The following is a 10,660-nucleotide window of genomic DNA, read 5'->3' as shown; positions in this document are numbered from 1 at the left end:
GTCTCGGACATCGACGCTCACGTCCTCCAAGCTGAAGCACAAGATCTGCTAGCGAAGGGCGACTCAGGCTTTTACAGCCGCTTCTTCCTCGTTCCAGTGAAGGATGGCGTCCTCAGGCTCATCCTCGATCTGAGATGTCTGAACCGCGCTCTGGTAAGACGGCCGTTCAGAATGCTAATGCTAACTTTGAAACAAATCCTCTCACAGATCTGATTGGTTTTTATCAGTGGATCTGAAGGACACATACTTTCATATCCAGATAGCCCCTCATCACAGTCCTTGAGATTCACGTTTGAAGGGGCTTACCACCCTACAGTCCTACCATTCTGACTGTCTCTTGCTCTGCGCACTTTTATGATATTCGTGGATGCGGCCCTCTCCCCCTGAGACAGATGGGAGTTCACCTCCTGAATTACCTCAGTGATTGACTGCTTTTAGCCCAATCGAAGGAGGAACTCTGCGTACACAGATCTTTGCTCATCAGGACCAAGGTTACGTTAGTAACCGGAACAATCTGTGTTTATGTGTTACGAAACTGCTCCGAGACTCGAAGGTGAGATCCAAATGCAGCTTTTATTAAGGGGCAATCCAGACACGTAATCCAATTAACAGGCAATAGGTCATACACAGGCAGGCAGTCCGTAAAAACAAACCAAACAGGCAGGGGTCAGAGGCAAAAGAGTAATCCAGGGAACAGGGCAAGAAATTCAAAAACCAAGAGACATGAAACCAGGGAGAATGCTCAGAATATCAGTGTGACAAACAAAACTTTGCAGTGAGTGATGGGGTGAACCAGGCTTATATAGGGTTAACTAAACAAGAAGATGAGATACAGGTGAATGTGATAATGAGTGCTGATGAGTCCAGGCAGAGAATGATGGGAGATGTAGTCTGTGAGTGAACATGAGAGTCTGGTGTGGAGTGCCCTCTGGTGGCTCTCAAGGGCACTCCAGCCGGTGACCGTTACACTATGACTCGTTATGATTCTTTACATGTGAATCAAGAAACATTTGTCTTACCTTATATGATGAAACCACTTCACTGATGGGTCTGAATTTATGATTGTCATGTTGTTTTGAATCTCTGCACACGATACACACAGGCTGTTTGTCCTTCAGACAGAAGAGTTTGAGTTTCTCACTGTGTAAACTGCAGATCTCCTCAGACCCTGATGAACGCCTCTCATTTCTCTCCTTCAGGAACGACTCACACAAGTTTCTTAAAGCAAGATTAAATGGAGGTTCAGATCTTGAGGATCTTCTCCTGCAGACAGGACACTCCTGAGATTCCTTGGTTCTCCAGAACTGTTGAAGACACTCTTTACAGAAACTGTGACTACAGGATAAAAGAACTGGAGTCTTGTAGATTTCATGACACACAGGACAAATATAATCATCTTCAGCTGCTGAAGCCATTTTCACTGTTTGAGCTCCAGCAATCTAAACTTTACTTTCACTTTCTGAACGACGGTTTCAAAAATGAATCACCATGAGAATCACAAAGATCAGAAACAAACTTGTTCAGAAAGAAACTTCTCAAATTCTTCTGTAAAGTTTTTCCCTTCGTACTCCACTGATCGCTGATTCTTTATTGCTTTTGTCGAGACAAAGTCAGTATGGCAGAAAAGAGAAATAACAAGTCCGTCTCTTCCTGGTTAGTGTTGTAAGAGGGTGGAGCTTCTGATCAAGGTGTGTTGAAACAGGACAAACAACAACATCAGGATTTCTTCATGTAAAATTAACTAAATCTAAGCCTATTCGAACTGAACCTGCATTGAAACATTAAGATATAATGTTATAAACCCTTGGATAAAACACAAAAAAACATAAAAATACCCAAATATTAAAAATAAAAATATCTCAAAACCTTTATGTGTGTTTTATTTATTGCTCGTTTTTATTGGTCCCAGAGTTTCTCCAGGGTCTGTCATGCTCCCTCTCTCTTATAATGATTTCTTCTCATGCTGTAGTTTCAGTGATAAACACTCCTCTGTTCATCTGCTGATTGTCAGTGTTTGGAGAAACAAACAGATCAACAGATTAAAAGTCCTGAATAAACAGGAGAAACGGAGATGTGACAAAAGTTTGTCTCTCATGGATCACTCGTCAGCACCTTTATTAACACTTATTTAGTATTTCTTGTTAATTATGAAAAATATACTCACTTTATTAGCATAAAGACATTTCTTAAGATAATACAATAAGATAATACTAGAATACACTTCACACACGCTATACATAGATGAAGACGGGCAGAGACTAAGCCAGAACTCAGGGTATATAAGCATGGATGAAACAAAGGAAATTAATGAGATAATTGAAAAAGAAAAACGAATCAATCAATCAGGGAAAGTAGGTCATGGAGTAGAATAACACAAAGAACCATGAGAAACGTAGTCAAAACCAGACATACATCTTACAAACTAACTCTAGATACAGTGTGAAATAATGCCAAATAGCCCATGATATATAGTCACGTTGTAACGATCAGCCAATTAAGTTGAGTTACAAAAGTTAAAATGGGGTCAGATTTACTGTGTGAGGAATTGGGTGTTAAAAGAATGAGACACAAACTGAGGTTAAAGTGGATAAGAACGGTGTATTTACAATCTTCACAGGAGACTTTGAAACAACACAATAAAACCAGGAACACTCAGGCTGTTAAAAGCATAGAGTCCATCGCACCCTAAAACAGGCCATGAGAATCCTTGGGTGTTGAAGCGTCCCAGTGTTCGTGTCCACCAGTGTATATACAGTCCAAAAGAAGTGATAATCCAAAAGCATGAAGTTGTGTCTGGAAAGGTGAGTCCGCAAGATGGGAACTCCACACTCCAGAACAGTGACTGGGATCTGTTGTAGAGATCTGCACCTGAAGCCTGAACCCGAAATCATTTAACCCGACCCGACCATTAAAGTTATATATTTGAAGCCCGAACTCAAGGTCCGTTTCTCATAGAAAATATATATAGATATTTCGTCAATTTTGCAGTTTTCCCCTCGGCTTTCAAGTCTTCCACGAAGCTCAGCGTACTCCTGCTTAACTGAATCCAAGGTAAGGAACACAGTGCTAAACCTGGTGTCTGACATTTGCCTGACAGTTTTCGATAAGTGGCTTATTATACCCGTTTGCTTGACGGATCTCACGAGTGCAGACATAATTTCTGATATTTCGTTGACCAGCGCCTGTCTTTTGGAGGCCGTGGTTTCATTAGATCTCAGAGAGATGATTGTGGGATCATGTAACACACTCTCCGCTGAGACCCATATGTAGACCCCAGATTTATTAGGTCTTGCGCTCGGTTAATAAAACCTCTTCCAGCAACCGTATGAAACGACCTAATATCCCGACAGCAAAACTCACACATTTTCCGTGTTTTTGTACGTAACCGTAATTTTGTATATACTGTATATACACTACCAGTCAAACGTTTTAGATCGGTAAGATTTTTAATGTTTTTAAAAGAAGTCTCTTCTGCTCACCAAGGCTGCATTTATTTGATTAAAAATACAAACAAAAACAGTCATATTGTGAAATATTATTACAATTTAAATCATCTGTTCTCTATGTGAATATATAATAAAGTGTAATTTATTCCTGTGATCAAAGCTGAATGTTCAGCATCATTACTCCAGTCTTCAGTGTCACATGATCCTTCACAAATCACTCTAATATGAGGATTTGATGATCAAGAAACATTTATTGTTTATTATAAACTATAAATTATTATATAAACATTGATTATTATCAATATTGAAAACAGTTTTTTACATTTTTATTTCATGATGCTGTGATGAATAGAAAGTGTCCACAACTGTCTTCAACATTGAAACTAATAATGAATGTTTCTTGATCATCAAATCCTCATATTAGAGTGATTTCTGAAGGATCATGTGACACTGAAGACTGGAGTAATGATGCTGAACATCCAGGAATAAAGATCACAGGAATAAATTACATTTTAAAATAGAGAAAAAAATAGAGAACAGTCACTTTAGGCTACGTCTACACTAATCCGGATAGATTTGGAAATGGAGTTTTCGTCTAAAAACGCTCCGCGTCCACACTATCATTTTCAAACGCTTTCCAAAAGTTGCTCATTCACACTGAAACGTATGAAAACGCTTACATCACCGCACTTTTATTTATTAATTTGTTTTAGAAATGTTCAAAATAACAGAATTAGTTCTTGACATTTCTTTTACACATTTTTACATTTGGTAAGTATAACTTGAAACAACAATAATGTGGAAAAAGAAAAAAAGAAAAGAAACAAACAAAAGTTAAAGGGCATCACAAACATATATTCATTTAGCAGAGATACAGATCTTTGGGCTTTTCGATTTTTTAAAAACTTAAAGGTGCCTTATGTAAAAATAAATAAATTCATACTCCACATTCCATACCAGATGGGGGCAGTATACCTCCAGAAAGTGAGTTGGTCTACTCTAGAGTATGAATATCTTCAAGCTACTCCCCTTCACCTTTACCAGTGAATATGTTCATATTCGTTTTGTTCATATTACATTTTTATTGTTAGTTTGAATTACATTAATTTGACAGACAGCATTCGCTGATGTTGACCAAGATAGCGCCAACGTAACCAGAGCTTCCAACTCTCACGCATTAACCGTGAGACACACGCAAACACTTTTCACACGCTCTCACCCCACACATCAATTTTCTCACGCACAGAAAAATCGCGAAGCAAAGAGGACACGGATACCGACAGACTAGACAGAGCAGGTTAGTTATGATATAAAAAAATCTCAGCTCTCAGATTCTGTCAATTAAATACCGTTTTGGCGCTTGTAAATGTTACACGACAGATCCCTAGCGCATGTGAACCGATCATCTCTACTAGCTAATAGTAAAAAAATCACGAACACTGAAAGATACAGTAACGTTAGGCTACAACTTACCAAAATGTATTCCTCATACATAATATCGACCAATCAGTGTTTTTTATCATCGTGAAGAGGTCAATAACACAGCTGGAGAACAATTATGTCAGATTTACCTCAGGAAAGCCATTTAATAAACATAATATAGGTCACGTAGTTGGCAAGAAAAAAAGAGCAATAGAGATTGTGCTATGTGTACTATATTACAATACTGTATTTATGAACGTTATATACGTTTATCGAACAGCCTTCGATACATTTCTATGTTATAACTTCCCGAAAATCTACACAAACATATAAAACAAACTTCTAACGAAATACTAACAGCATCTTACTTACCAATCCAAACGAAATGTTGCAAGTTCGAAGTCAAACCTCATTTTTTTCATGTCCATTAGTTGTCTCCAGCGATGGAAAGCAGTGCCAATGTTTACTCTGGTTCTGTTCCTTTTTTATCATATTTTATTTGAATGTAGTAGTGGGCAGTAGGCTACTTTCCACACGATTGACATCAGGTTCAAGTACGCCCACAAGCCGTGCGAGTTATTCGTGTATTGCATGTTTGGCTGGTGGTTATGTTGCCGGCATACCGCCTCCCATGGCCGAAACTGGTATTACGACACCTGTCGGGCCGTGGCTATTAATGCTAATGCTAATTGAGGTTGATATCTCTGCAGCACTATAACTTGACATTTTTTTAATGACATCATCGCCCTTATTTCTTCTCATTCTTTTGATGCATGTAGCTCATTTTTTGGATATTTTTACCTCAATTTTTACATAAGGCACCTTTAACAGATTCAAAATACATTTTAAAGGCTGCTTTAAATGAGCAAAGTTGGGTTTTGAGTTACTCCATTTAGTTTGATGAATATGAAATTTTCCTAATAATAGAAACAAATCGATAATATACATTTTTCTTTTAGAAAAGTCAAATTCATTTGTATGACGTAAAACAGATGACAAATTTAAGACTAGATTGCAGTTCATTTTACCACCTAGAAACTGAGACATCTCATACCAAAAGATTGAAGAACAGGGACATTCAAAGAAGAAGTGCACAATAGACTCTCTTTCACAATTACAGAAACAGCAGTTGTAGTCAATATCCAGATGAAAACGCTCTAAAGTGTCTTTCACAGGATATATTCTGTGAGCAGTTTTAAAAGACACTCCTTTGGTTTTATCTGATACTCAATACTGACTAAGATCTCCCCAAAAATATTCCCACTCAAATGAGGGAAACATATTAACCCAAACAAATGTAGATGGAGGAGAAGAGATGCTGACAAAAAGAGATCTAATCAGTTACTGCATTTATCATTAATTAAATCAAGTTTATCTAAAAACAAATGTTCGGAGACTTTACTTGCAGTGTAACCCCTAGAGCCCTGATTTCTGAATAGAGATAACGTTTTGGCAGAAATAGAATTCATGACAATACAATATTCTTTAACAGAAATATGACACTTACATTTCAGACATAGTTCAGTAATACTAACAACTGACTAACTAATAGTATATCAGACTCAAACCAAAGTCTTAAAAATAATGTTTTTCTTTGGTGTGTAATGTACTTATTATTCCAAATAAAGAAGGAGTGAGGAGAGAAGTTATGTTTAAAAGCCAAACACCATGGCAAAAAGACTTGCTTGTGAAAATGAGATAAACGAAGAGGTATTTTGCTGATATCAAAACTGCATCTAAGGAAAAGATTTATAACACCAAGTTGATTAATTAAATGGTTAGGGGAAATATTCCACATAGAGCAATTATTTTTAATAAAGCATTTTAGCCAATTTATTTTAAAAGTGCTGTTCAAAGTTGTAAAATCCTCAACATTCAAACCACCCTGATCATATGGATTGCATCATATATTTTTCTTTAAGTAATGAGTTTTTTTTTTTTTTTTTTTTATACCCTCAGAGAGTCCTCGGCCACTTCTGACCGAATAATTTTCTGTTTTGAATTTTTAAAAATCACAGCTTCATCGGAAGGTTATGATACTTGGTGACTTTTCTGGCATTAGGTATGTGAATACAAAAAAAAATTGAGGTCATGATCCGAGCATGCTAAGTGGTCGTAAAAAAAATAGTCACACTCAGTGTCTTCGGTCAAAAATGACCGACCCATAGGAAATGAATGGTAAATTGACAAAAACACAAAAATTCTCTAGAAATCGGCCACTATGCAGAAAAAAAGTGCTCAGCAATGAAGGGGTGAAACTCTAAAACATCAAGAGTGAAAAACATAACATAATTAATAATTATAATTAATATATATATATATATATATATATATATATATAATTAATATAATAATTATTAAAATTATTAAAATAATAATTAATAAAATGTTATAAACCTTGGCAAAAAGTATTATTTGAGAATTTCTAAAAAAATACATTCAATCCACATCTTAAGAGTAAGTAATTTGGTCCAAAAACAACTAGAATTCACAAGCATCTCCATTTAGAGCTATTACAGGCATCTAGTGGTAAACTCATGCAATAACATGATTTATTTAATTTTATGTTTAATAAATTGATTTATTTATTGATTTATTTTTTTCTGAAAGCCTAGTCTCTATTTTAACCGAAAATACCGCATAGAAAAAAAAATATATATACATATATATATATATATAAAATAATAAATAAAAAAAACATTATTTTCAATGGCAAAAAATGGACTATAAATATTGCATAAATATTAATAAGTTCAATCAAATTGTCTCAAAATACTAAATTAAAAAGAATAAAAATTATAGAACAAAAATAAATTGCATTGGTTTTTACTGGGATGGAGGAAGTTTGATTTTTAGGTGTCCGGTCACTTCTGACCGGGAAGGCACTCAGTGTGACTGCTAAACGAAGACTCTCTGAGGGTTAAACAAAATCAAATAACAACTTGTCAAACTCTTTGGTAAATGTCTCGGGTACTGTTACGTCTTGGTTGAAGCAGAGGAGGAAGCAGGAGCCACGTGCAGTAGTCTTTTATTAAATCAACTCAAAACTTCACATATACAAGCACAAACTCAGGACTGAGACTCAGGAACAGAACAACCACCATGATGCAACAATATACAAGAACTGACTGAACCCTGACACAGGGCTTCTGCTTCTTCTTCTTCTTTTTCTTCTATTTTATTGGCGGTTGACAAACAACAAAATGGTGTATTTCCGCCACCAACTGGTATGGAGTGTGGATCAAGACGACTTCTTTTTTCTTTTTTTTTCTTTTTTTTTTATTCTCTCCCACAAATTAGATTCCTCAAGAAACTGAAGAATAAAAATATAACACTCATTTCTCGAGTTATTTTGCAGAATATACTTTGGTATAAATTGCATTTTTATTTTTTTTAAATTATGAATTAACAACCTTCTTTCATTCTCATATTTCTGACAATGAATTAAAACATGTTCTACTGTTTCCTCTTGCCCACAATAATCACATCTTCCCGTATCATGTTTACCCATTTTATAAAGTGTACTATTTAATCTTGTGTGTCCAAATCTCACCCTTGATATTACTATTTCTTCTCTCCTGTTTTTCCCTGCAATTCTCATCTCTCCCACTTTCCTTTGAATTCTATAGAACCACCGACCTTTTTTCTCCTTATCCCACTGTTTTTGCCACCTTTCCTTTAGTCTCTTCTTGATAATACTCTTCACTTCATTCTTACTTAAATTAAACAATTAAATTAATGTCATTGTTTTTAAAGGAGTCATAACCTGCAATTTTCACTTTTCCACGAGAATCAATGTATGTTATGATCGACTAACGATTATACACTGGCCGGGAAGCCGATATTTAAAAGTGAAGCGTTTGTTTACCTCAGGGTAAATAAACCAGCGCGCGTGCACGCGCACTCAAATACGAGATTTTGATTTCAGCTCCCTCTTGACGTCATGAGGTAGCAGGATATACCATATATGGACACCGCAGCAGGAAGTCCCCCTTCCCCTCTCCCCCTCATATTCAGTTCAGTCGGGAAAGATGGAGAAACCGAGTGCACACTGGACTTGCTCTGTGGTTGATTGCCATAAAAAACATGTAAATGTGTTTTATCTCCCAAAATCGGACGAAACTATCAGGGACCAGTGGATGAAATTCATTTTTAATGACGCTGTCCCAACAACACTTTCAACTGGCGTGCAGAGCCATATAGAGCGTCCACGACAGCCAAAACATCGCATTGATCTCGCGAGACAATAATGCCTTCAGAAATAAGGGTAAAAGTAGGTCTGTGTTTATTTTTTTTCCACTTTTCTTTTTTAGAAGGGCCTGAAAGACTATAATACAGCAGTAGGTATCCAATGTAATACTAGGTTATGACTCCTTTAACTGCTTAACACAGGGCTTCAATACACAGACAGACAAGCAAAACAAGATAACAAGGGGGCGGGGCTAATCAGAAACACCTGTGGAGACTAATCAACATAACGGGGACCTGCTGAACACGGGACAGAGGAACACAGACATAAATCATTACAGGTACAAATAGAGCTTGGGAGAGATATGCAGATCTTGACAAACCTTCAGATTTAGACAATAAGACACGACCATAAATGGATAAATCTCTGCAACCAAGAGTCAAACTTTCTTTTTGTACTGTTGATAATCGGATTAAAGTTAAGAGAAGCACGATATGATTCATCTTTGCAAAGTTTTACACCAAGATATGTGACGACCTCCTTGACAGGGATTCCATCAGTTTCTTCGAGGTTAACACTCCTAAGTGGACAAATCTCACATTTGCTTATATTAAGGTTGAGGCCAGCTACTTTAGAGAAATTATTTATGGTACGAATTGCTTTGCTAATCTCTGCAGCATTTTTTAAAAATAGTGTTGTGTCATCAGCTGGCTGACATATTTTTAATTCATTCCCAAAAACGTTAATACCTTGAAAGAAATTCATATTTACATAGCAAGAAAGCACCTGTGTGACGAGCAGAGAAAGAAACGGTGAGATTGGGCAGCCTTGTCTGATGCCCCTAGAAAGATCAAATCTACCAGACGTCCCATTAACCATTTTAACAGAGCTGGTACATTCGCTCTACAGGGTCGTAATCGCCTTTCTAAAGAAATTCCCACATTTTAAGTATTCTAATGTTGCAAACATGAATTTGTGTTCTACTGTATCGAACGCTTTATTAAAATCAACAAATAGTATTAGATTGTCATCATTGAGAAGGTGACTATAATCAATCAAATCAAGAATAAGAGGGATATTATTACAGATATGCCTCCCTTTCATGAAGCCGGACTGAGACTGATCGATTAAGGAGTCCAATCCTAAGTTCAGCCGGCTAGCAAAAATAAGAGAAAAGAGTTTGGCATCAGTGTTCAGTAAAGTTCTGGGTCTCCACCCATCTAGAGATAAGGTGTCCTTATTTGCCTTTGGTATTAAGGTAATTACCCCCTGTCTGAGAGATGGAGGTAATAACCATTATTTATAGATTCATTAAACATAGCTAAAATAAACGGGGAAAGAGCATCTCTGAAAGTTTTGAAACATTCATTTGTAAGCCCGTCATTACCAGGAGATTTGTTGTCCTTGAGTTTCTTAATAATGTCGATCATTTCTGTAATACTATACTAAGCTCTTTCTCACAAATGCTGCCAAATTCATCATTAACAAAATACTAGTAATATCCAATTTTTCTAAAAAGGACTCCATTAAGGAGATGATAGATCATCTGTGACAGAATTATTTATGCGTAATTTATTAATTGATAATCTTTCACCATTTCTTT

General features: G+C 36.3%; 2 protein-coding genes across 2 annotated transcripts in view; one reads left to right on the top strand and one right to left on the bottom strand.

Moving 5' to 3' along the window:
• The window catches only part of LOC311278763 (E3 ubiquitin-protein ligase TRIM35-like), a 9,834-nt gene extending 8,167 nt beyond the window's left edge, over window positions 1–1,667 (bottom strand). The window contains exon 1 of the mRNA XM_084389790.1: window positions 1,020–1,667. Within this exon, the coding sequence (XP_084245916.1) occupies window positions 1,020–1,415 (396 nt within the window). The 5' untranslated portion in view covers window positions 1,416–1,667. The remainder of the gene's footprint in view (window positions 1–1,019) is intronic.
• LOC311278748 (nuclear factor 7, ovary-like) overlaps window positions 1–10,660 on the top strand; it is a 1,193,180-nt gene that overhangs the window by 850,395 nt on the left and 332,125 nt on the right. The gene's annotated exons all lie outside the window — the stretch shown is intronic.

The sequence above is a fragment of the Rutilus rutilus genome (genome assembly GCF_951802725.1).
Source record: "Rutilus rutilus genome assembly, chromosome: 19".
NCBI classification, from domain to species: domain Eukaryota; kingdom Metazoa; phylum Chordata; class Actinopteri; order Cypriniformes; family Leuciscidae; genus Rutilus; species Rutilus rutilus.
This window is presented reverse-complemented; position numbering and strand designations above follow the sequence as displayed.